The sequence below is a fragment of the Lactuca serriola genome, chromosome 1, assembly GCF_051521515.1.
Source record: "Lactuca serriola cultivar US96UC23 chromosome 1, Lser_US96UC23_V15, whole genome shotgun sequence".
Taxonomy (NCBI): domain Eukaryota; kingdom Viridiplantae; phylum Streptophyta; class Magnoliopsida; order Asterales; family Asteraceae; genus Lactuca; species Lactuca serriola.
Genome location: NC_136408.1, coordinates 242,501,576 through 242,529,085, shown reverse-complemented (window position 1 = coordinate 242,529,085; position 27,510 = coordinate 242,501,576). Strand labels below are relative to the sequence as shown.

The following is a 27,510-nucleotide window of genomic DNA, read 5'->3' as shown; positions in this document are numbered from 1 at the left end:
AGTTCCTTGAATTACATGAAGTTACATTGAAACCATTGCATAGCGTATAGTGTCAGTCCCAGGCGACGTTGGAAGGTTCTCGAGCAGGATTATTTACTACAAACCCGCGTTACACAAACGCCCAGTTTATAGTTATACTAACGAACCCAAAGGCGTCGTCAGTACTAATCGCGTTATCCAATCGCCCTGACTAGGTGTAGTCCCACATCCGAAGAGAAAGAGGTCACGAAGACCCCGGTGACTCCATTAACCGGTTGGGGATAAAAATGTACGAGGGGTCCCAGACCCGCCTCGCAAAAAGGCAGACTCCACTGGCGACACTAAAGGACCCTTGGGGACCAGTAGTCTACAGCCATTGAAAGTCCGGTTACGTCGTGTCGGATTGGTAAAACCCAACACTTCGTAAGATAGAGGTCTTCGGGCCTTAAGATCAGGTCATTGGGCTAGCTAGGCTCAACGAACAAGATTTTACACTTTTGGGGCCCAAAGATGGTGCGTAGACGTCTGTGCACACTCGTATGTATAGTGAATTCCAAATCGTTAGTTGTATGAATCGTAGTGTCGTAGTGTCATAGCGTCATAGGGTCGTAGTGTCATAGTGTCGTAGTGTTAGTAGTTTCGGATTTTATTGGTTCGAGACCGAACCAATTCGTTTAACAACGACTTTTGGTATTGTAGTGTATTGTATTTCGTCGATAGCCGCGATGCCATTATTTAATCAAATTGTGTATATTGAATTAGCCTTGAAATATTCCTGTTTTCAACCCCTCATTATTTGTAAAATTTACATTTTCAACCCTTTTTATTAAATACTTCCCGGTTTGGTCCTTAAACTATTTTTCTTGACATTTTAACACCAAAAATTATTGAAATTAATATTTTTCAGCATATTTTTCATAGAAAACAGTTTAAGTCCCTGAAAATGCTATTTTTCTCGGTTTTAACCCTTCTTTTCGCAATTTTGACAATTTTGGCCCAAATTGGAAAATTTTTGCAACTTTGGTCCTTTTTAAATTTAAAAAGCATTTTAAACCTTTGAAAAGGATTTGGGACACTTATAGTCCACTGTTTTACAGAAAATTACAGTTTTGGCCCTCCAAAACAGAAAAATTCGCATAATGGGCCTCATTGGGCCGAAAATGTCATTTTTAGCCCATTAAGCTTGAAATTTATGTTTTTAATCCTCTAATTGAGTATAATTCCAGAAATAATTTTATGGAAACTGTTTTGGCACACTTCATCCATCAGAATCTGTGAAATGTCAATTTGGGCCCTTAATTTTGTATTTTTCACATTTTTAGCCCAAAATTTGTGTTTTTAGCTTAAAGAAAAGTGTTACTAAACCATTTAGCTATCTTTCTTGAAACACTTGGTATGTAGAATTATATTTGAAGCTAAAATCATAAAACATAAGTTATATCTCGGTTTTGAGGGGTTTTATGGCTAGATCCAACATTAAAACACATAGAAGCATACATATAAGCATGGAAATCATACAAGGCATACAAACACATATAGATCTACACTTTCACTTGTATTCCCCCCCCCCCCCAAAAAAAAAAACTCATAAAAACAGAAAATAGGGGGTATGAAGCTCACCTTGGGTGTGGGGGCTCGGTTTTGCAAAGAAAATGGAAGGAAAATGAAGTGTTTTTGGCCTTAGCTCCCTTCCTTGGTAGTTCTCGAGTTTGAGATGGTTCTAGGGTGCAAGATCACGATTTTTGCATGGATTAGGAAGAGATTTTTGATAAATAAGGATTACAAGTCATAGATCCAAGCAAAACCTTACCTTAGATGATGATTTTTGTGGAAGAACTTCCTTGAATGCTTCCTAATTTTCGAGATTTTGGATGGAGAAGAAGGGAGTGTTCTTGAGAGAGAGTTGAGAGATTTTTGTGGTGTGTGTGTGTGTGTATGGCAGAGAGTGAGAGAGGAGAGAAGAAAAAGTGACCTTGATATGATGCTTGCTTGGAAACATGAGTTATGTGCATGGAAAAATGAGAATAATGCATGGATATCCTATGGGTAAAGATGAGGTGTCATTTGAAAGTCAACTCTTTCTTGGATTTGGGCCTTGGGCCGAGAATGTGAAGGGAAAAAGGAAAAATTTGGGCTTTTGCCCCTAAGCCCACTATTAGAGGTAGTTTGGGTGCTTATTAGCCTTATAAAATAAAATTGTGATTTTTATGCTTTAATAAGCTAGGTTAGGTTAAATTATGGATCAAAGCTTGTGATTTATTTCATTCTAGGCCCAATATGACTCAAGATATTGAAATAAATAAGTGTGGGTCCAATTAGAGCCCAATTAGGGTTCTAAGCCCATGATAGTCTAATTGGAAGCTTATTGGTCCATTTGAATCCAATAAGGAAGTTCTAGTCCAAAATAGACCTAACAAGAACTTCTAGGGTTTTCCAATTGTTTGAGGACTATTTGTAGTACTTGTATGATGTATTTGATTGAAGTTTTTGATTCACAATAACTTGAATGTATAGATTACATGACACAAAATTTCCAGTTGTGACATCATTCCCCCGTTAGAGGGAATTTCGTCCCGAAATTCTGTTTGAAAGCTAGATTTGAGAATGCTAGAATAGGTGAGGGTACTTCTGCTTCATTTGATCTTCGCGTTCCCACGTGAATTCTGGCCCACGCTTCGCGTTCCACCGTACCTTCACGATCGGGATGCGACTCTGCTTAGTACGCTTCACCTCCCTGTCCATGATTTCGATTGGTTCTTCGACGAACAGGAGATTCTTATTGATTTCGATTTCGTCAAGAGGAATGACAAGGGTTTCATCTGATAGGCACTTTTCAGATTCAAGACACAGAACACAGGGTTCACGTTGTTGAGCTCTACAGGCAGTTACAGCCTATATGTCTTTGGACCAATCCGAGCAAGAATCTCGAACAGTCCAGCGTATTGTGGGTTTGGTTTTCTCGTTTCCTAAAGCGAATCATTCCTTTCCAAGGAGATTCCTTTAATAGCACGCAATCCCTGACCTGACATCCTAATGGCTTATGCCGCTTGTCGGAATAGCTCTACTGTCGGTCTCGTGATGCTTGAAGTCAAGCTTTGATTTGGATTATCTTCTCTGTTGTTTCGCAAATGGTTTCTGCTCTCATGAGAGTACTGGCGAGTGATATACATTTATGATTATAAAGAGTTTCGAAACGAGCAATCTTGACGCTCGTGCAATAGTTGTTATTGTATGAGAATTTTGTCAAGGGAAACCGGGTATCCCCTGACTTGTTGAACTCACACACCTAGACTTATAGCATGAATTTGAGTGGTCGAATGGTTCGTTCACTTTGGCTATTGGTTTGAAGGTGGTAAGCAACGCTTATGTCTAGTTACTTTCCCATAGCCCTCTGAAGTGACTGCCATAGTCTTGAAGAAAGTCTGTTATCTCTATTCGAGATAGTAAGTACCGATATTTCATGGAGTCTTATGATCTCCTGGATATAGACCCAAGCTAATCCTTCCATCTTGTTTGATTCCTGTATTGGCAAGAAATGGGCAGATTGGGTTAACCTATCGACAATCACCCAAATAACGCCCAACTCTACTCTTATAACAAAAAGCTTCGTCTTTCGACTGCGAGAGATTCATCCATCCATGTAGTGCTTTCAGTGCGACACTCCCAGCTTTGATGCTTTCTAGGCTGGTCGTAGATGATGATGGTGTTTCGTTCTCGCTTTGTGAGTAGATGAGTATGTTATCAATGAAAATAGTGAAAGGGCTAACTAGGAATGGTTGGGAAACTTGGTTCGTAAGGTTCACGAATACCTTGGGAGCATTCGTTAGACTGAAGGGTATTACAATGAATTTGAAATGGTCGCGACAAGTTCGGAATGCAGATTTGGAATGTCGCCTTTTCGGACTCAGAGTTGATGATAACCGATTCTTAGATCTATTCTAAAGAAGTAACGAGCTTCTTGGGGCTGGCCAAATAGATCGTCAGTCCGTGGAAGTAGGTATCGACTTTTAATAGGGAGATTGTTCAATTTCCTAAAATCAATGTACCTTCAGAAGGATCTGTCTTCTTGAAAAACAAGACAGGAGCTCTCTGGGATGAGAAGCTTGGTCTAATGAATCCCTTGCGCAACAATTCTACTCAGTTGACAGGATCACTTGTGAATTTTTGGCGGGAGTCAACCTATAGGGTGAATTGGCAATTGATGTGGTTACCGATATGAGGTTGATTCGAAATTCAACCCGTCTCCCTGGGGTATTCCCGAAAGTTCCTTAGGAAACACATTTGGGAAAAATCACAAGCTACTGGAATACTCTGTATGCCTACCTCTTCTTTGATTTTGTCCACAACATGAGTGAGGAGAACGTAGTTCTTCTGGTGCAGGCACTTCTGTGCCTTGATGCACGAGATAGGAAGAGGATTAGCGCCAGGTTTGTCACCATGGATTATTAGAGTTTTCGTGATTAGGAAGGTGAAGGCAAACAGCCTTCTCGCGGCACATAGTATCAGCACAGTGGGGGCTTACCCAGCCATGACGATTATCACATTAAAACTCCTAATATTTACTGGCATGAAATCTATTTGTAATGAATGGTCGTTTAGTGTTAAGGCGTACTCCACATGAGTACCCTAGATTAAATCATTTTTTTCCTTTTGGCCATGTCCATTGAAAAGGCTTAGCTTAGCTTTGGGGATGTTGTTTTAGTAAGTGTTTAAAGTTGTTACTAACCAAAACTTCACTCGGATTTACCATTGAATAAGAGACAAGCGAAAGAGTTGTCAAGTGGGAACGTACCAGTAACAACCATTGGGTTTTGGATTGCTTCGCCTTGACCCAAGGTCAGGACTATTTCTGATCCTTTTGCTCCTTCATTGTTATCCCTAGGGCAATTGCGCCTGATGTGACCAGTTCCTCCACACCTATAGCAAGTGCGACTGGTTTCATCATTGGTGTGGTTGTTAGGGTTGTTGCGATTGTTGTCATTTTCATTTGGCTGATGATTCTAGCATGGATAAGTTCTACAGAATTTGGCGATGTGATTCTTTCGGTTGTATTTGTTACAATGCATCTCCCTGCAGGCTCCATTATGATGGAATTTGCACTGGTTGCATTTTGGGAGGTTTCCAGCATATGGTCTCCTGATTGCTGGTGTAATAGGGGTCGTGGTCGCATGAACAGCAACAACACGTTGCTCCCTTGAGAACCCTTGAGTGTGTTGCCCCTTTCTCTTACCTCCAGACCTCAGCTTCCTGCTCTTAAGCTTGGGGTTTGGAGTTCCTTGACAGGTTGTCACTTGTTGGTTTCCATGTTTGTTCCTTTGGCTGGAGTTGTCAATGCTATTCCTGCCTCCATTAGGGTTGTTGGCATTGATCTGTGCCATGGCAGCGGTTACTGCTGCCATTACAGCAGCTTGGAATGTAGCAGAGTCCATCTGCAGGAGTGGTGTCTTGCGGGTGCGCTTGTTATTCTTGCGGGATGGCATTTTCCTGATGCACATTGATAACCCAGATCGTAAGTGATGATCGTCATTCCTGGTTGTACTCTATAAATTTTCGCATCTTGTTGTATAATTCTTACTGCCTCCATCTACATCCCTATGATGTATTTTGTGGTAATGGGTGGTCACAGATCTGGAACGATTGTTACGTCTATCCTTAGATTATGTGGGTTGTTTTAGTTTCGAGATCCTTAAGTATCTAGTGGTTCTGAGGGTTCGCTTGTGCATGTAATTGAGTCGTTGCAGCAATATGAAATAAATATAACACATAATCGTTTCAGGGGTATGTAACATCTTAGCATACGAAAGAGAGTCATGTCGGATAGTAGGGGAAATTAGAAAAGGCTGATCCTAGTCGTGGCGAGAAGTGTCTGGTGGTGATGCTGATGAAGTAGATGCACCTCGGAGACGAGCTACTTGCTGCTCGGTATATCGTAGGTGTGCCTCCCAAACTAACTGTCTCGCTCGAGAGTCTCCATTCACTTCCCGTGTTTTCCTTTCATCCCTCTTAATAACAAACCACATTGGTTTCGTTTGATTTGGGGTGTCCTGAGCTTGGTTATCGATACCTCGAGTGCGTCGCACCACGACTGGGAGGGCCTGGTTAGCTGGCCCTCTGTGGCTAAAATTAGAGAGACCTCCGCTCTTACCGTGGTGTGGTCGTATTCCTTACTGGTGACTTTATCCCGAAATATCGGGTGCCCGAGGGGGCATGGGGTCACCGGGGCCCACACTATAAGTCGGTGCCCTGAATTTACATGGAGGATTGATGTCATTGAATTCTACATCCGTGTCGTCATCGTCATTGCCCTCCGGCTCTTCCTCTTCGAGGTCCACTATTGACTCAGCGGGTTCACCTGCGAGTTCTACTTCGTGTCCCTCCTGGGGTTCTTCCTCTGGGTCGAGCCACCCGACTATTCCTTGACTAGGGTGATAGGGTTTCCTGGCTAATGATACTCGTCTATAGCGTATTGCACGATGGGCTATGAATACTAGAAACAAATAGCATACCAATTACTCCTATAACTCTACGACTATTGCATAGATTCAGTTGGGGTTCCCTTCTTGGAGATTAAGGGGTATGATTTTAGGTACCTAGTTATCAGGATCTCTTCACGACATGTGATGGTTGTACCTTGGAGGGAATGTAGTTGATCAGGCTACATCCGCTCCTTGATACAACTAAGAACAGTCCTGAATTAAACGAGATACTAGCATTATATTGTTTGGTTCGGTGTTAGGTTCCTATTCCTAATGCAAGCAAGGGTGTTTTATTTACTTTGTTTTGTTCAGAGTTATGTTAGTCCCTCTTTTTGGTTTATAGTTGCATATCAATGTGTGGCTAGACATGCTAGTTCACTATAAACAAAGCTCTGATACCAACCTGTCACACCCCCGAACCAGACGGCGGAAACGTCCGGGGGATGTCGTGACTCAATTGAATACCATAACATTGAATATATATGAAACATAACAACATTCGTCACCATGCATTAATATTGTACAACCAGTAGAGTTTACATTCATTACATTGTCTCAAAACATTACATTCTCGAAAGTGATTGTTCGATACTAGTTAAACGACAGCAAAACGTCATAGAGTACAATTCATCCTTCACTTTATCTGTTACCTGAGAATACAAGTATTTTGAAAAACGTCAACATATGAAATGTTGGTGAGTTCATAAGTAGTGTTTGAAATCCAATGTTTGTATTGTTTGAAAAACCACCAGAAAATCCGATATTTTCTGAAAAGAAAGGCTTTGGAAAACGTTTGTGAAGATCCATAGGTATGCTTGTTTGTTTCTATACTTGTAAAAAAAAATGTTCATTGAAGTCGTATGTATTTCAAATCTGTATGTATTGAAAACCCTAGGAAAACCCGATTTTCTCCTAGTTCCTTGAATTACATGAAGTTACATTGAAACCATTGCATAGCGTATAGTGTCAGTCCCAGGCGACGTTGGAAGGTTCTCGAGCAGGATTATTTACTACAAACCCGCGTTACACAAACGCCCAGTTTATAGTTATACTAACGAACCCAAAGGCGTCGTCAGTACTAATCGCGTTATCCAATCGCCCTGACTAGGTGTAGTCCCACATCCGAAGAGAAAGAGGTCACGAAGACCCCGGTGACTCCATTAACCGGTTGGGGATAAAAATGTACGAGGGGTCCCAGACCCGCCTCGCAAAAAGGCAGACTCCACTGGCGACACTAAAGGACCCTTGGGGACCAGTAGTCTACAGCCATTGAAAGTCCGGTTACGTCGTGTCGGATTGGTAAAACCCAACACTTCGTAAGATAGAGGTCTTCGGGCCTTAAGATCAGGTCATTGGGCTAGCTAGGCTCAACGAACAAGATTTTACACTTTTGGGGCCCAAAGATGGTGCGTAGACGTCTGTGCACACTCGTATGTATAGTGAATTCCAAATCGTTAGTTGTATGAATCGTAGTGTCGTAGTGTCATAGCGTCATAGGGTCGTAGTGTCATAGTGTCGTAGTGTTAGTAGTTTCGGATTTTATTGGTTCGAGACCGAACCAATTCGTTTAACAACGACTTTTGGTATTGTAGTGTATTGTATTTCGTAGATAGCCGCGATGCCATTATTTAATCAAATTGTGTATATTGAATTAGCCTTGAAATATTCCTGTTTTCAGCCCCTCATTATTTGTAAAATTTACATTTTCAACCCTTTTTATTAAATACTTCCCGGTTTGGTCCTTAAACTATTTTTCTTGACATTTTAACACCAAAAATTATTGAAATTAATATTTTTCAGCATATTTTTCATAGAAAACAGTTTAAGTCCCTGAAAATGCTATTTTTCTCGGTTTTAACCCTTCTTTTAGCAATTTTGACAATTTTGGCCCAAATTGGAAAATTTTTGCAACTTTGGTCCTTTTTAAATTTAAAAAGCATTTTAAACCTTTGAAAAGGATTTGGGACACTTATAGTCCACTGTTTTACAGAAAATTACAGTTTTGGCCCTCCAAAACAGAAAAATTCGCATAATGGGCCTCATTGGGCCGAAAATGTCATTTTTAGCCCATTAAGCTTGAAATTTATGTTTTTAATCCTCTAATTGAGTATAATTCCAGAAATAATTTTATGGAAACTGTTTTGGCACACTTCATCCATCAGAATCTTTGAAATGTCAATTTGGGCCCTTAATTTTGTTTTTTTCACATTTTTAGCCCAAAATTTGTGTTTTTAGCTTAAAGAAAAGTGTTACTAAACCATTTAGCTATCTTTCTTGAAACACTTGGTATGTAGAATTATATTTGAAGCTAAAATCATAAAACATAAGTTATATCTCGGTTTTGAGGGGTTTTATGGCTAGATCCAACATTAAAACACATAGAAGCATACATATAAGCATGGAAATCATACAAGGCATACAAACACATATAGATCTACACTTTCACTTGTATTCCCCCCCCCCCCCAAAAAAAAACTCATAAAAACAGAAAATAGGGGGTATGAAGCTCACCTTGGGTGTGGGGGCTCGGTTTTGCAAAGAAAATGGAAGGAAAATGAAGTGTTTTTGGCCTTAGCTCCCTTCCTTGGTAGATCTCGAGTTTGAGATGGTTCTAGGGTGCAAGATCACGATTTTTGCATGGATTAGGAAGAGATTTTTGATAAATAAGGAATACAAGTCATAGATCCAAGCAAAACCTTACCTTAGATGATGATTTTTGTGGAAGAACTTCCTTGAATGCTTCCTAATTTTCGAGATTTTGGATGGAGAAGAAGGGAGTGTTCTTGAGAGAGAGTTGAGAGATTTTTGTGGTGTGTGTGTGTGTGTATGGCCGAGAGTGAGAGAGGAGAGAAGAAGAAGTGACCTTGATATGATGCTTGCTTGGAAACATGAGTTATGTGCATGGAAAAATGAGAATAATGCATGGATATCCTATGGGTAAAGATGAGGTGTCATTTGAAAGTCAACTCTTTCTTGGATTTGGGCCTTGGGCCGAGAATGTGAAGGGAAAAAGGAAAAATTTGGGCTTTTGCCCCTAAGCCCACTATTAGAGGTAGTTTGGGTGCTTATTAGCCTTATAAAATAAAATTGTGATTTTTATGCTTTAATAAGCTAGGTTAGGTTAAATTATGGATCAAAGCTTGTGATTTATTTCATTCTAGGCCCAATATGACTCAAGATATTGAAATAAATAAGTGTGGGTCCAATTAGAGCCCAATTAGGGTTCTAAGCCCATGATAGTCTAATTGGAAGCTTATTGGTCCATTTGAATCCAATAAGGAAGTTCTAGTCCAAAATAGACCTAACAAGAACTTCTAGGGTTTTCCAATTGTTTGAGGACTATTTGTAGTACTTGTATGATGTATTTGATTGAAGTTTTTGATTCACAATAACTTGAATGTATAGATTACATGACACAAAATTTCCAGTTGTGACAGCATAGCTGACACGCCGAGTCCATGAAGGGACTCGACGAGTCCAAGGCAAAACTCGTCCAACTCGGCGAGTTGGTTCATGCACTCGACGAGTTGGACCCCCAAACAGCATATCTTTGAGTTTTGGTGCTGGAATTGGTCTAGAATCATTAATTTAAACTGTTTTGGACTCATAAAACCTGTTTTTGATGTGGTAATGATGATGGTGGACCAATTTCAAAGTTATAATCAAAATTTCAATTTTATATGTGTTCATATGATTCTTGAAATTGTTGATGTGGATGTTCATGTTCATATGAGTTTTGTTAGATCATAGGAATTATTTGCAAATTGTTTGTTAGTTAATTCTTGATCTTAATGTGTTTTAATGGAATTCTTAATTTGTCCTCAAGTTATGGAATTCTAAGAGTTTTTCTTTTACATGTTTTTTTAAGAAGTTGTAGGTTACATTTTCTTGAAGATTTTTTCCCATAAATGTTTTATGGACTCCATAACTTGTCCTCAAGTTATGGATTTCCAAGAGACTCTTCATTAAAAGTTTTAAACACTTAATTAAAACTCATAAGTTATGAATATCAAAAAGTTTATGAATTGTTCAAAACTTTCCCTCAAGTTTTGGAATTTGTAAAGTCTCACAAAAACTTTAATTCCATACCCTAGAAGTTTTAAAAGTTAAAATTCTACCCTTATACTATTTATAACATTAATGGTTAATTATTATATATATATGTATAAGAACAAGTCGTTTTACCGTTAGTAGGCCTCATTCACGAAGCCGGTCTATAAGGTGGGTATAAGGTTGTTGCCTATAAAATGGCAACTTAATGGGTGTCCACTCTCACCCACCGCTTGCTTGATTGGTGGAGGGTCGTTAGCCGAACGGGTAGGACAATGACTTTAAATTCTCATTAAAAGTATAATGATTATTATAAAGTAACTAAATATATTTTATTTAATTCCCAATCTTAGTTACTTTAGGAAAAATGTGAATTTGGTGCTAGCCCATGAAATTCACACTTTGTACCTTACCAAGTCGTTGGTGGAGCGTGTGTGGTTAACCGGCACACTAACTTGGACTAGTAAGGATCACGAAGGGTGACTTAATGTTTGTCATAGATCAATGGAGCATGTGTGGTTAACCGGCACATTGATTAGGTGATAATATTAAGGGTACCAAGTGAATTGGTATGGTTATTCACACCTTGTTTTGTGATCCTCGGCATCCCAGTCACAAAATTTGAGAGGGCACACTCGAAATTTAAACATGCCATTGAAAAGTTCAATGAATCTCAAACGATCTAGGAATTTCAAATCCAATTAAAACCTAATAAATTATTTCGTTTTTCATGGTGGAAATTGGTGAATCGTCATTTGCCTACCTTCAAATATTTTATAGCTTGGATTACGGCATCCCTCTTCCAAATTATAAAACATTGTGTTGGGTCCTAGCCTTAATATTTCATATTGGGTGTTATATTAAGGACTTTGAATCAACTAACTTGATATTCTCCCATTATAGATGTCTGGTTCAGAAAACTATGATCTTCCCAAATCTCTTGAAGATGGTGTCCCTCAACATCATGCTTCACTTCCTCCACCTCCTCCAATTATTCTCCCTCACCCACAAGTTCTTGAAAAGTTTAAAGTCACTCAATCCCTATTGGCAAGCATAGTCTATGTGTGCTCACATCTTGGAGATAAAGTCACATATTGACAAGCCGGGAGAGTTGGGTGTCAAAGTCCCGTGAAAGTTGGATGTTCAATCACTTTCTTAGTAAGATAGTGAGTCTCTTAGGGACTACTATGAGACAGACTCTGACATGACCCTTAATGATGTTATCTCTTTGCTTGGTGTTGTGGAATCAGCAATGATTTGGAACACCAGTAAAGCAAATTTGATTGAAAGAACAACTTCCCAAGTCTTAAATGGACATTGACAATGGTAGCATTGGATATCTAGAAAAGCATTTCTCTTCCCAATGGAAAGGGATCGACCATAGTCAACTCGGTTGACCAAATGGTAAAGAGAAAGGCTAAGTCTGAGATAGTCTCATGTGCCAAAGGGTCCATGTGTTTAGTTGCCAAAGGAAGGGGCATTGGTTGCGAAGCTGCCCTATTCACCTGAAAGGTCATAAGGTTGATCAAGTCAAGAGGTTTGACTCCACTTCGGGTAAATTCCACTGACTAACTCTATTAAGTTCCTATTTGGAGATTCTTATTACATAATGTGAATTGGTCACATGTTGATGTTTCAAGAATCAAAGAAAAGATAGGAAGCTTAAAGTAAGTATATGTTGATTCTGATTGCGAAGGTGGGTTTCGATCGCATGGTTCGGTAATCAGAATTTTGAGTTGTTGCTTAAGAGTTATAATATATTGCTTATGAATAGATAACAACAAGGTTTTCATGTGGATTGTAAGGATAAGTTTTTCCGCAAAGTTTTAAAATAAAAGAAAAAAAAGGGTTTTAATTTTATTTATTTTAAAAATATCCTTACAATGACATCTGTGGAAAATTTTTGCTTATATGTTTCCAGTAATAGCAATATTGGAAAGTGGATTTGATTCTTTCATTTGTGGTAGTGTCTGAATTTACCAAATGAAGAATGTTTTTCATCACCCAAGTTTCAATTGGACAGAAACTTGGAATCATACAAGTTGTATTGTATGATGAATGAGAATTTTCACCTTTGAAAATTAAGACTAATTCTTTGATCACATGTATATGTGAGTCAATTGAAGGACTAAGGAATTAGGTACACTGGGTGTGCGCTAGTCAAGGTCCACCACAAAGATTGATTTGTCATGATTTACTAAAGATTAGTAAATATGATTATACTTATGAGGTTAAGTATAATTCTGTAACATTGGAAAGGTTACAATGTATGACAAAACAAATGAGAAGAATCAAATTAGGCAGAAAGATAAAAGGTTCTCAAATCTGAAAGGATGGGAGAGTACTTTAGTATCGTATTTCATGATCATCTTAATGATTATGAAACCATATCACAAATGCATACTCTAAGGACGTCTTAGTGCATTCTTATGACTAAGAAGAGAGGTCATGAATTGTTGGATTGGTTAAAATCGAGAAGATGAGTCATACTTCGTTCCAAAACAATTCTTAGAGTCATACTCCAAGATTGTAACTTTGAGTGACATAAAGGAAGATTTATTAACACTAGTCAAATGTAAGAGTAAAATGTTTTCTACTCTTGTACATTTGAGATTGGTAAGTTGTGATGTCTTGGATGAGACAAAGACCAACTAAGACCAATTTTGTAAAGTGTTAGTCTTGATAAGAATCCACACTATCCCTTGAATATTTGTTTTGTCAAGGAATGGTTCTTGACTGGGGAAACTTATATGTCAAGGGGACAGTGGGAGCCTTAAAGATCCTGAAAGAGTTTCAAGATTTAATCAAGAGTAAAACCTGTAATTTATCAGTAGCACACGACTTAAGGTTTGCAACCTATCGTGTTGACATAATTCTTATTTTTGTACCTACTTCAAATAAGTTGAATTTGCATGTGAGTTATCAGAGTTCAACTTGGAAGCATTGGTGGGCCTTGTGCTACCAAGGTGACAAGAAACTAAGACTGAACAAGTTTAATCCATGTAAGGCTGAATTTGTCACTAACCTTATCTTGTGATTATGGTTTTGACAAATTCACGTGGATAGGAACTCATACACTATAAAATCTAAGTGTCATAAGGTTTCTCTCCGATTCATGAAAATGATGGTGAGGAAACGCTTTCACTAAGTAGATTTTACGTAGATATCAATTGTGTTATTTGCATTTTCAAAAGTCGTTAGTGGAGCGCGTGTGGTTAACCGGCACACTAACATGGACTTATGAGAAATGGCAAATGCCTAAGCAATTGAGACTATGATTACGACATCCCTTTTCATAGTTTTGAAAATTGTTTGGACACACATGTGAGCTATCTAAGAAAGGGTGTATGAATCTAAATTTCAGAAGTCCAGTAGATTTCTGGAAATATGTCAGAGCTAGTGGGAGCATAAGTGTTATGCTGATAATCATCATGTTAGTGGGAGCATGATTATTACGTTTAGTGTTGCAAGTTACCAATGTTAATTATAGAAAACAAAGTTTCAATTTGTGAAGTTGCAGGGGTTGAAAAGTTGTTTTGCTATAATTAAGGTAGAGAAAATTATACTTCATTTCAATTCTAGAAGCTTGGATTGAGATTTTAGTCATCTTTAGTTAAGGACATATATATGAACTTTATGTCTGAATGGTTCGACTTAAGGAAATTCTATATATATTGCGTTCTCAAAATTCAATATGACTACGGCATCCCTCTTCATAGTTAAATTTTGAAAACATGGCAAATAAAAAATATTGTAGCAAAAGACTTGTCTAGTATCATGTCTTTATGTCAAACATCATGAATCGTGTCCCATATGCTTCGGATATATGATCGATTGCATGTGCTATAATATTCATCTTTTCTAAATTTTCCAAATGCTTAAGGCATTGAGAAGCGAAAAGTCTAGAACTGGATATGACTAAAGTGATTAAGCAATTGTCGAGGACAATCTGAGGTTCGCCAAAGATTGGTTGCTCAGGGAAAGTTGGAAGTATGATGTAAGTTGTCGAAAAGGACCATATTGACATATTCTGAAAAGAAGTAACTCTTGTTCGGAAGTGATAGTCAAAATGGGACTATGAAAATGTCTCCATAAGTGGAAGTTATTCAATCTATGTAAGATTAGAAAGCCTTAATGCAAGAAGGATGTTCAAAGCAATGTACTTTGAATATGAGACTTTCGTTCCATAGAGGTTGACCTACTTTGGAATACTCTGTAATGACTGGTGACAAGGTTTTGGTGACTTTGTGCATAATCATTACAAGAGGAACATTGCATAAAAGTTTAAAATCTAACAGATTTTTTGGTAAATAATAGGAATCGGGGATTCTCACATTTACAATAAGGATTTGGGATTGTGAAATGAGTATCAATGGAATCATGTTCAATTGATCTACATCATAATGTAAGGATCATAGACAAACATAGTGTGCATACTTGGAGTATGGCATAACTATTGGTTAGAAAAACAAAGTGTACATGCTAGGAGCATGGGACTACTGTTGTTTTTTATTCAAGTCTTAAGTTGATTGTTTGAAACATTATACAATGAATAATGTGTAATCAATATGGTGATAAATAAAAGGTGGTTCTATTTATATTCAAAAGGGTTCTGAGACCATATTGGATTCGATTATTATTGTGTTTCACTTTGCATGTTTTGACTTCCAAAATAGCTAGGTTGTTCTTTCTGAATGACTAAGTTATTTAAACACTCCACAGTCGTTCATATGTTGGAAGTAGGTATGAATCAAGACTGTCATGAATCGAGTTTGTAGATGGCTAAATGGGTTTAGTCATAGAAATGGTTGCTACAACATTCATGAGTGCTCATAAGTTATGAGTATTGGAATAAACCCACGCTCACTTGCATCACTTCATGGAATTTATCTCGAGTGATCGTGAGACGGTAATATCATATAAATCTTCAAACCTAGAGATATGAGTTGTTACCTATGAGTTGGTTGTGCATTGATTGCACGTAAACGCATCAGTAACTTGATGTTATAAAACGTGCCTTTGTGTACAATTCAACAAGTAGAACAAGCATATGAGTCGAAGTTTATCTGTTCCTTCTAGAAATAGAAGCGATATCTGGGACCCTCGATGATTTTGTTGTGACCTATGTGCCGGCCGATCAGAACTAAATTGATGTGTTCGATTAAGTTCTTTGTCAAGCAAATCGAAAATTGGGAAACAAACTGCTGGACAATAAGTACGACGTTGTTCCATGTATTTGTCCGGCTGATATCATGAGAACAGAGGATTATACGATCACTTATCTAAAATGGCGCTTCATAGTTCAACAGAGTTTTCGAGAGCTACGATTGTTGGTTGGTTCCTGAAGTAACATACGCAAATATAGTTATTAGACTTATCCAAGTGGGAGTCGGTTGGATAAGGTGTCTAAGTCCATAACTTATTTGGTATATACTTGACCCGACCCGGCATGGTCCATTTGGGTTGCATTTCATCCAAACTATTTATGGATAATTTTATGAGAGTTATACACATATGTTTATTAATATATTATAAGTTATAATATATTAATATGAAGTCATGCTATTTAATTAGTCTTAGTCTTAAATTAATTATGAATTAATTTAGAGATTAAAAGGAAGACTAATTAGATTGTGGACTATTGGTTTTATATAGTGTGGGATAACACTCACTTGTTAATGGGCTAGGCTTGTATGGAAGTCCATGGATGATCCATGGAGCTTTTAACCCATGGATCCTTGGAAAAGGAAAAGTCATGGGTTATTAGGGTTTCACCCTAATCATGTACACTATATAAGCATGCTTATGTTGCATGAAATAGCCACTAGTGTCACTAGTGTGTGTGTTTGTGTGTGGCCGATTTTATAGTGTGTATACACTCTCTCAAAGTTTTCCAAAAGTTTGTGGTGATTTGTGATTCCATTTGAGGCATTCACACTATTGGTGCTTGGCCCTCAAACTCCTTAAGAATCAAACTCATCAAAAAGGTATGTAATCTCATCTAATTCTTTTATGTTTAAAAGTACCCCATGCCATGTTAGATAGGTTATGAACCTTGGAAAATTATTATTTTGCATGTATTTAGACAAACATAGATCCAAGGTTTATTAGGGTTGCATGCACATTTAGGAAGTGTTAGATTGCTCAAAACCCAACAAAAACCACATTTATATCCTTAAGTATGACAAATACTTGTTCATTTTCGGTCCTGATGACAAATACTTGTTCATTTTCGGTCCTGGTATTTAGGACCACATAACTTTTATAAGAAAAATATTGGATTTTTCTTGGTAACATACATCTCTTTACAAAGATCGATTTTCAAACTCTTACGGTCAAAAGCTTATGAACTCACCATCCTTTGTGTTGACACTTTTCAAAACTACTTATATTCTCAGGAATTCAGTGAAACAGGAAATCAACAACGTTTTGAGGACGGGACGATAAATCGTCAAACAGTTCATTTTGTATCATAATGTAATTGACTCGAATCATGTAAATATATACTTTGGTGTAACTTTTTCAATTATATTTATGATGGTTGTATTTACTTTGAACACTATTATACTCGTTGTTGTGATACTCTACATGAAGTCCTCCACACTCGGACGTTTCCGCCATCCTTGGTTTGGGGGTGTGACATTTTCTTTCGGTTATTGAAGGATATTCAGAAGATAGTTGGGTCACTAATGTTGAGCACCACTCTCCTACAAGTGGTTGGGTATTTTTTTTTCTTTGTGGAGGTGTCATTTTATAGGCTTCTAAGAAACAAACATGCTTCACAAATTCAATTATGGAATCTGAATTTGTAGCCCTCGCAGCTGTTGGAAAAGAAACATAAGGTTAAGAAATTTGATCTCTGAATTTCTTTTGTAGCCAAATCCTATATCACATATTTCAATACACTATGATAGTGTTGCCACCTTGGCAATAACATACGGTCAAGTATATAATGGAAGTTCACGACATACATGTGTTAGGCACAACATGGTATGTGAGCTTATTACTTATAGTATCATTTATGTTGAATTTTTTGATCTCAACAAAACATAGTTGATCACTTGACGAAGGGTTTAACTATAGACTTGGTAAAGAAGTCGGTTATAAGGATGGGATTAATGCCCATTTGATATCTCTATGGGTGAGATACCGAATTCCCTTCTAATATAATGTTATAAATTGAAGCACATTCAATTACTACTTCCCAAGTTATGTGTTTATAACCTGTAAAGTTAAAATTGGTTGATTAAGTTCTTAATAGTTTTTTTTATAAAGTGCATTGATAGGTGCATGATATAGAAGGACTACATATTTGAGTGTGAAGTGTTGCCGCTCCAGAAAGCTTGGGCTAGGCTATCGTGTACTCATGAAAGGGTAGGACACATGGCTGTAATAATGCCAAGTATAAAAGATTAGATATTTTGGATAACTTATGTGTATAGTATCTTCAATTAGTCAAATGAGTTGAAGGGTTTAATCCTTAGGACACCCTAATTCTCGAGTATTTGACATGTATATTATACTAATGTGAAAATTTAATCTTCAAGATATATTCATTTATGTATAAGTTTGATTTCGTGTTTTCATTTAGTTAATTAAGGAGCACACTAAAATAGGGAAGAAATGTTGGCGATTTTATTGTTATCAACATATTTTGGTTTAATTATTATTGATAATGAGATAGGATGTGCTCCATTTACTAACTAAGATAGGAGGCGTGGCGTGCACACTCGGAGTGATAAATGTGAACTTGGGAATATGGTGGTCGGGGGGCAGTGCCCCTGGGTGTAGGGTTCCAAGGGGTTGCAGCCCCTTGGCGCGATCTTGGGGCAGCGGCCCTAGCGGGGTTAAGAGGCATAGCCCCTAAATGGATTTCTATGTCGAGTATGACTCCATTCATGCACTTTCCTCCAAAAGCTTTAGTGATATCATGATGAAGTCATGACATGGTTATGTCTTAATAACCCTTGATTTTTGCGCCAAAAAGAAGGCAACTTCTACTTAACTACTTTTCTCTCTAGTATAAAAACATTTCACTCGTTCCATAAAAAGGGTTGGAACTTACATATACAAAAATCATATATTGATTTGTTTTATCTTGTCACGCCCCGAACCAGGCGGCGGAAACGTTCGGGAGCTGTCGTGACTCAATTGAATACCATAACATTGAATATATATGAAACGTAACAACATTCGTCACCATGCATTAATATAGTACAACCAATAAAGTTTACATGGAGTACATTGTTTAAACATTACATTCCCAAAAATAAATTGTTCGATTCGTTAATAAGTAAACTGCAAGCCATCACTGAGTACATTTTCCTTTGATTCACTGGTTCCCTGAGAATACAAGTATTTTGAAAAATGTAAACATGCGAAATGTTGGTGAGTTCATAAGCGGTATTTGAAAAACAATGTTTTGTATCGTTTTGAAAACCACCAGAAAATCCGATATTTTCTGAAAAGAAAAGCTTTTGAAAACGTTTGCGAAGATCCATAGTTATGCTTGTTTGTTTCTATACTTGTAAAAAAATTGTTCATTCAACTTGTATACATTTCGAATCCATATGTATTGAAAAAAAAAAACCCTAGGAAAACCCGATGTTTCCCTAATTCTTTGAATTCCATGAAGTTAAAATGAAACCATTGCAACGCGTGAGGTTATCAATTCCAGGCGACGTCGGATTATTTTTGAGCATGATTAATTGCTATAAACACACGTTACACAAACGACCAGTTTATAACTATACTAACGATCCCGTAGGCGTCGTCCGTACTAATCACATTATCCAACCGCCCTGTCTTCTCCACATCCGAAGAGAAAGAGGACACGAAGACCCCGATGACTCCATTAACCGGTTGGGGATAAAAAAAAGGTACGAGGGGCCCTTGAACCGCCTCGCATGAAATACCGACTTTACTAGCAATATCATAGGACCCTTGGGGACCAATAGTATAAAACCCATTGAAAGTCCTTTTACGCTGTGTTAGATCATGTAAGACCCAACAACTCGTAAGGTAGAAGTCTTCGGGCCTTAAGATCAGGTCATTGGGCTAGCTAGGCCCAACAAACAAGATTTTACACTTTTGGGGCCCAAAGATGGTGCGTAGACGTCTGTGCACTCTCATGTGTATATTGAATTACCAAATGTTTTCGTGTATGAATCGAGTTATCGTCGTGTTAGTATTTTCGGATTGTTATTGATTCGAGACCGAATCAATTCGTTTAACAACGATTTTTGGTATTGTTGTGTATCATATTACGTAGGTAGTCGCGGTGCCAATATTTGATCAAGTTGCGTGCATTGAATTAGCCTTAAAAGTTTTCTGTTTTCAGCCCCTCATTGTTTGTAAAATTTACTCTTTTCAACCTTCTAATTAAATAACTTTCCGGTTTGGTCCTTAAATCATTTTTCTTGACATTTTAACACCAAAAATTATTGAAATTAATATTTTTCAGCATATTTTTCATTGAAAACAGTTTAAGTCCCTGAAATTGCAGTTTTCTCGGTTATAGCCCCTCTTTTTCGCAGTTTTTACAATTTTGGCCCAAATTGGAAAATTTTTGCAACTTTGGTCCTTTTTAAATTTGAAAAGCATTTTAAACCTTTGAAAAGTACTTGGAACCTTAGTAGTCCACTGTTTTACAGAAAAACACAGTTCTGGCCCTCCAAAACAGAAAATTTCGCATAATGGGCCCTATTGGGCCGAAAATGTCATTTTTAGCCCATTAAGCTTGAAATTTGTGTTTTTAGTCCTCCAACAAGTATATTTTCATAAAATACATTATGGAAACTGTTTTGACTCATCTCCCCCATCAGATTTCGAAATATTTCAATTTGGGCCCTTTAACTTTATATTTTTAGCATTTTATGTCCAAAAATTAAGTTTTTAGCCCAAAGAAAATGCTACTAAGCCATTTAGCTAATTTTTCTTGGAACACTTTGTATGTAGAAGCATACTTGATTCTAGTATCATTAATCATAAAGTATATCTCGGTTTTTAGGGGTTTTAAGGCTAGATCCAACATTATAACACACAAAAACACACATATAAGCATAGAAATCATACAAGGCATACAAAACATATATAGATCTACACTTTCACTTGTATTCCCCCCCCCCCCCCCACAAAAACTCATAAAAACAGAAAATAGTGGGTATGAAGCTCACCTTAGGATGTTGATTCGGTTTTTGAATAAAGGATGGAAGAAAGCTTGGTGATTTTTGACCCTAGCACCCCTTGATGAAGATTTCGAGCTTATGGAGTTCTAAGACACAAGTTTATGATTTCATGAGAGTTAAGAAGAGATTTTTGGAGATAAGAAGGAGTCCAAAGCATGGATCCAAGCATTAACTTACCTAGATAATGATTTTGGTGATGGATTCTCCTTGTGAAGCTTCTTCATGCACAAAATTTTTGAAGGAGGAGGGAGGATTGTCCTTCAAGACTTAGAGAGTTTGGAATAGATTTTTGTGATGTGTGTGTGGGTGTGTTTCGGCCGAGAGTGAGGGAGGGAAAAAGGAGAAGTGATTTTTGAAGTGATATGTTCCTAGAAGTATGAGATGTGCATGGAAACATGTTGGGTATAAATGAGGTGGCAAGCAATTAGGCAACTCTTCACCATTTCCTCTTGGACTTGGGCCTTGGGCCGAGAACCTTGAAGGAAAAAGGAGAAATTTGGGCTTTTTGCCCCTAAGCCCAATATTAGAGTTTTTTTGGGTATGTTTTAAACCTAAAAGAATGTGGTAGGATTTTTATATTTTTATTGGACTAGTTTAGGTTATTCATGTATCAAGGCTTTTAATTCATTTCATTCTAGGCCCAACATGGCCCAAAATGTTGAAATAAATTAATATGGTTCCAATTAGAGCCCATTTAAGGGTTCTAAGCCCATGATAGTCAAATTGAATGCTTATTGGTCCATTGAGTCCAATAAGGAAGTCCTAGTCCAATGTGGACCTAAATAAGAACTTCTAGGGTTTCCAATAGCTTGATGACTATTTGTAGTGCTTGTATGATGCATTGGATTTAAGTTTTTGATGTCATAATAGTAGGTATCACACATGCTCTTAAGTTTTTGATTCACATTAACTTGAGTGTATAGATTACATAACACAAACTTTCCAGTTGTGACATATCTCTCAAGAATACAAAAACAGCAAGGTGTATTCATTGTTTCTGATTTAGAAATGGCATGACTTGTTAATTGAAGTTCTCTATGTTATTCCAAATCTGATTTCGTGATACCCCATGTTATAGGGTAGAAATCATAGATTTTGGAAAATGATTGAATCACGATCTAAAAAATATCCAAGTATATTGATATTCTTAAGACCACAAAATCTAACAGGACTGTGTCCCCTAAATATAGTAATCGAATGGTGGAACCACTTCATTCTAATAACCTTCACTGTTGTTTTCTTCCTCTCTGTTTGATTGATTGGGGTTTTCTTCAAATATAATTAGACCAGAATCTTTGTACTAAATTATGTTTTCAACTAAGGAACCCTAAAAGGTATCTTGACGAACGACACCAACTGCTTTCTCTCCCCCGGAAAGTCCATCGTAAAACTCCTTTCAATTATCGAACATATTTCCACCACTACTTGTTGCCACCAGTGCGAAAGTGCTTCCCACTTTGATTTTTAAGTTTAAAATATTTTAGATTAATGAAGCTAGCCTTTAAGGGTATGTTAAATCAAAATTTTCAATAATTAATCAAGAATCAAAGTTTAAGAGGCATTTATGAAGTGCTTTCACATCTGGTAATGATATTTCAAGGAAAAATAATTTTAATGAAAAAATTTGTATAATTTCTGGTGGAGATAAACGGGAAGTTGTACCCGTTCCCACCCATGTATGCGAACCCGCTCCCTCAACCTACATCGTTGGAGGGAATAACTTCAGACACAATGAGGTGTAAAGACATGATAGGGGAATGGAAGGGGTGATGGCTATCGGAGGTGGGTGGTGGAATGCTGGTTGCCGAAGGTGGGTTGAAGATCGGCATTAAGCGATTGGCATTGGATTTGGGTTGTTTTCTACCATTGACGAAAGAGGGTATCGGGAAAGCGTGATTCTAGGATAAGGTGATTAATGGGGGTCCATTTTGGATTTTTCTTATTGTTAGATAAAAAAATTAATTATTACATGAAAGATGAAAAAGTATCAATGACCTAAAATACTCATTTAACCTTGGCATGGGATCAAATTCGAAAAAGCAACACTTGCTCGATCCAATAAATTCATTATATAAATTTAAATTATTGGTGATAGTCTTGATGGTCGATTCATATGGGATGTATAACAGATTAAAAGGACGGTTATCAGTTTGAACACTGATTTATTGTAACATTAATCATTATTAGGAAAAAAAACATAATCTAAAACTTTACTTTTGATTTGCAAAGAGAAGTTGCATTATTATCAACAAAATTAATTGAAATGTCACAAGTACTATAACTTGTAGCCTTCTTTTTGAACACTTTTAAAACTATTGCTTTGCCTTTCAATGTTGTTGATGAAGTCAAATTCAAAACCTTACTTTCCATATCCTTCGAAAAATTGGAATTCGTAATCAATTTCTTACCAACCACCAAAACCGTTGTGCTTATGTTACGCTGTCCACGGGCCGGGATCGAGTCCTCTAGGAGTGGTGCCTCAGCCATTACATCCCCACGGTAACTCATGTAAGTAGTACTTTTCTCATACTTAAATCCTCCATAATTGGGATTCTTAACTGTGACTGTTACCCCTAATGTAATGTTTGTATCAGTGATATCAAACACATTAATCGTGAAGGAATTCAGTGTGACCTCTTGAGTGGTGATTATTGGTTGTTTAGGCTTGAAAAGAGTGTAGTAAAGCGTGACTGCAGTGACAATGATGATTATCAAAAGAACAGTTGTTACGGCACAACATATCTTCAATGTTCTTCGAGATATAGTCATATTTTTTCTATTAAAACCCAAGATTTTTTTATTTATGGGAATTTAGGATCATTGTATTCTCAGAATTCTCAATGAACAAGGCAAAGAATGGGATGGTTACAAGGTGAACAGTGATTTCTTGTAGGAATGATGTCGTGTTAGAGATGAAAACAATGATTCTTTTGGTTTTACTTGCTTTTGGGATCAAAATGCCTTCACTTTTGTCTTACTTGGTTATTAATGTTAATAAAAAGACAAATTTGTGTGAACTAATGGTTTGAGAAACATAACTTGTAAATGACGCATTGTCATGGTGCGGAATTAGACAAAAATATATTATTAACATTTAATCGGATTTTTTAACATATTCCTTACTAGTGTTGGCCTTTAGCATCTTTATCCAAAAATTAGTAGATTTAAATTATAATTTATCATATTTTGACTCAAGATTTTAGGTAAATTGGTAAAACAAAAAATTAGCTAAAAATATAATATCAATGTCATCCTAAATATTCAAATTATGGCTAAAAACAACCGAATGAAAACAACAAACGTAAACGAATAAACAAACGGGTTTTCAAAAAAATAAAAATAAAAACTGAACCATTATAAACCGAACCGAACCAATAATATTAATATTATTTTTAATATAATATAATATTAAATATATAGTATGGAGTTATATTGAGATTTGAAAATTTAAAGGGTTATTATTTGAAGGTAGATAGGATAAGTAATATTATATCAATACAATTATGTATACACAATCATTCATTTTTTTATAACAATAAGAACTTATGTATTTCAATTTTTATAGAAAAATATTTTTATTTTAATGTCATTTAGGACCATTTTAGTTAACCGATATTAACCATTAACCAAAACGAATATTAACCGTTATCTAATGGTTATTGAAATACATTAACCAATTATAATGATTATGGTTTGGTTTTGACCAATAACCGAACCAAACCGACCCATCCATACCCCTAGTTCAAGTCCATGACCCTTGGCTAATAAAATAATTAACTTAGTGCAGAAGTGGATGTATCATAACAATTTACATGGATTGGTTTCCATTTAAGTATACATCCGGGATATCCAACTGCACTGCAAAACTATTCAGTCTTATTTTGGCACTTCAATATATTAGCAATTTAGCACCGTAAGAATTGGAGTAAATTACATGAACGATCCATATAGTTTGAGGTAATCTGGACGTTTGACCCTTATTTTTTTTAACTCGGACGGTCCCTAAAATACATTTTTGTTGCGAGTTTGGTCAGACCTAAAAAGACTATATTGCCCTTACTTATTTTATTTTTAATTATTTAATTATTTTATTACTTATTTATTTATTAAAACAACATTTAATAAGTAAAATAGACCCCACCTATCCTTTCCCCCATTTCCATTTTCCTCTCTCATCGAACCTTAGGAACTTTCACCCACCCCTGCCATTGATGTTTAAAGTATATTTCTTCATTTATCTTCTCCAATCTAAAGAATGAAAACTCTAACAATCTCAACCACCACTCTTTAAGTCGCCAGCAGGAATACTCTATCATCGACGATGATCTTACTTGTTATAGTTGTTCAGGTGTGAAGCCATCAACTTAAAAACACGAAATCGACCTTTACATCCATACAAAATCGACGTTAAACGAGCAAATGGATTCAACTATAAACCAACTTAGAAAATTGAGGTGAAAATAGGGTGTTGTTGGTTCTACGTATGAGTGTGGATCATTTAATTTCCTATCATACCCATCGGAAATCACAAGTCCTAGATCAGAGTAACTACCACCAAAAATTGTTTTCTGAAATCGATATGTTCCAGAGATCGGTGATTGTTGCATAAAGCCAACAAATTGATTTTGATTTCTGCTTCGTAGATAGGTGGTCAGTTCCTCCAGCTTGATTTTGAATTTTGGCTTTGGTTTTGATTTTGGAATCAGAATATTAAAATCATTGGTTACATTAGAATTAGGTTTGGGTCATCATTTGTAAACTATAGAAGGAAGAATTATGTTAGAAGTTATTTGGGTGGTTATGGTGGATGTCGGAGACGAGGGTTGCTATCGAGGACGATGGTGGCCATTTTGGCTGCCGAAGACGATGATGATGAAGATAGGGAGGGGGATGGGAAAACGAATCTCAGATCTGTCATAGTAAGACTAGTGATTCATCCTTTGTATAATAATCCATGTTATAGTTCTTTAACTGAGATGGAATGAGGATAAGAAAGAGATCGATGGAAAAAAGGTGTATATTATTGGGGTTCTTTCTATATTTTAATGGTAGCATGGGTTTTTTGCATTTCAATGTCAAGAAGATAACATAATAATGCAAAGGTGGGGTAAACAATAAAAATAGAGAGAGAGAGAGAGAGATAGGGAGAGAGAGATTACACTTGTGATACTTTCTCTCGAGCTTCAATATCTACAAGGTTTTGGATTGCTATTACTACATAAAAATCAAAGGTATGTTTCATAACCCTTAATTTTATGATTTTTGATTATTATCTAAAGGTTTAGGGTTTCCATGTTGTTGTTCATATGGTATGTTCAATTAGAGAAGACATAGATCTTATTAGGGTTGCATGCACACATAGGATTTTATGTTTATGCTAAAAACCATCAGTAGTATCAAATAGGTTTAGTTTTCGATTGAATTGATACTAATATGAACTTAAACAATTAAAAGTTTTTTAGAATCTGTTTTCTATTCCGCCACCACGACATGGTGGCTACGATTTTTATCCTTGCCACGACGTGGTAAGCTGTCAAATGCAAAAAAATTTGGTTTTTTGATATGTTTTAAATTTGATTATGATAACTACCTTTTATAATATTGTTTAATTGTGTAAACCTGAATATTTTGAATTGTAATTTGATATTCTTATCTAAAATTGATGATTGGTTATATTCTAAATTTAATTAATTGGATGTTAATTTTGACACTTTAAAATATAGCCTTAGTATTTTTGAAATGTTTAAAATACAACCTTATATTATAAATAACATTAAAAGTCTAATATTACTATATATATATATATATATATATATATATATATATATATATATATATACATATATATAGATATATATATATATATATATATATATATATATATATATATATATCGTATGCTATGAGAATGATAAAGAAAATATGTTGTTTGATAATACAAATACGTTCAATCTTACATAACTATTGTTATTAACACACATTCTCACTAATTGAATCATCTATAAGGTTATTATACACTTATTATTTTTATTATTCTCATTTCTGACAGAATGTTGTCAAAGTGTTCTATTGGGTCGTATTCTGTCAGAATCAAAATGAGTGACAAACATTGTGTTAGAACAAAAAAAAAATTAACGAGAATGCATAAAAATGACGATATTCTTGTAAGGTTGAACGTATTCGCATTGCTAAACAACTTATTCTCTTAGTAATTCTCATAACATACGATAGATGTACAATAGTTAGTTTGAATAGAATAACCTAAGTCTATATATATATATATATATATATATATATATATATATATATATATATATATATATATATATATATATATATATATATATATATATATATAAGACAAGTCAGTCGAACCACTAGTATGCCTCATTTGCGAAGCCGGTCTATAGGGGGGATCAGAAAACTGCCTATAAAATGGTAGTTAAATGAGTTTCCGCTCTCACCCACCGCTTCCTTGATTGGAGGTGGGTCGTTAGTCGAACGGGTTTGATAGGACACTTAATTCTCCTTAATAAGTATATTGAAATTAATAACGTAACTAAATTTTTTTCATAAATTCCCAATCTTTGTTACTTTGGGAAAAATGTGAAATTGATGCTATTCCATGAAATTACACATTCCAGTTTATACAAGTCGTTAGTTGAGCGTGTGTGGTCAACCGACACACTAATATGGCCTAAGAAAGGGTGGCGATGGGTATCCCTTAAATTATCATAGATTGATGGAGCGTATGTGGCTAACCGACACATTAATGAGATGATAAATGACATCGAGAGTACCAACCTAATTTGCATGTT

The 27,510-nt window shown here is 36.2% G+C and overlaps 1 protein-coding gene across 1 annotated transcript; it reads right to left on the bottom strand.

The window, feature by feature from the left end:
• Positions 1 to 22,894: 22,894 nt before the first annotated feature.
• Positions 22,895 to 23,461, bottom strand: LOC145066884 (uncharacterized). Its single transcript, XM_079014136.1, has one exon. It carries the CDS (start codon positions 23,459 to 23,461, stop codon positions 22,895 to 22,897), a length of 567 nt encoding a protein of 188 aa, XP_078870262.1.
• Positions 23,462 to 27,510: the final 4,049 nt, after the last annotated feature.

Excerpts from the sequence above, each read along its gene's own strand:
- LOC145066884 (XM_079014136.1), bottom strand. The coding sequence starts at position 23,461 with ATGACTATATCTCGAAGAACATTGAAGATATGTTGTGCCGTAACAACT.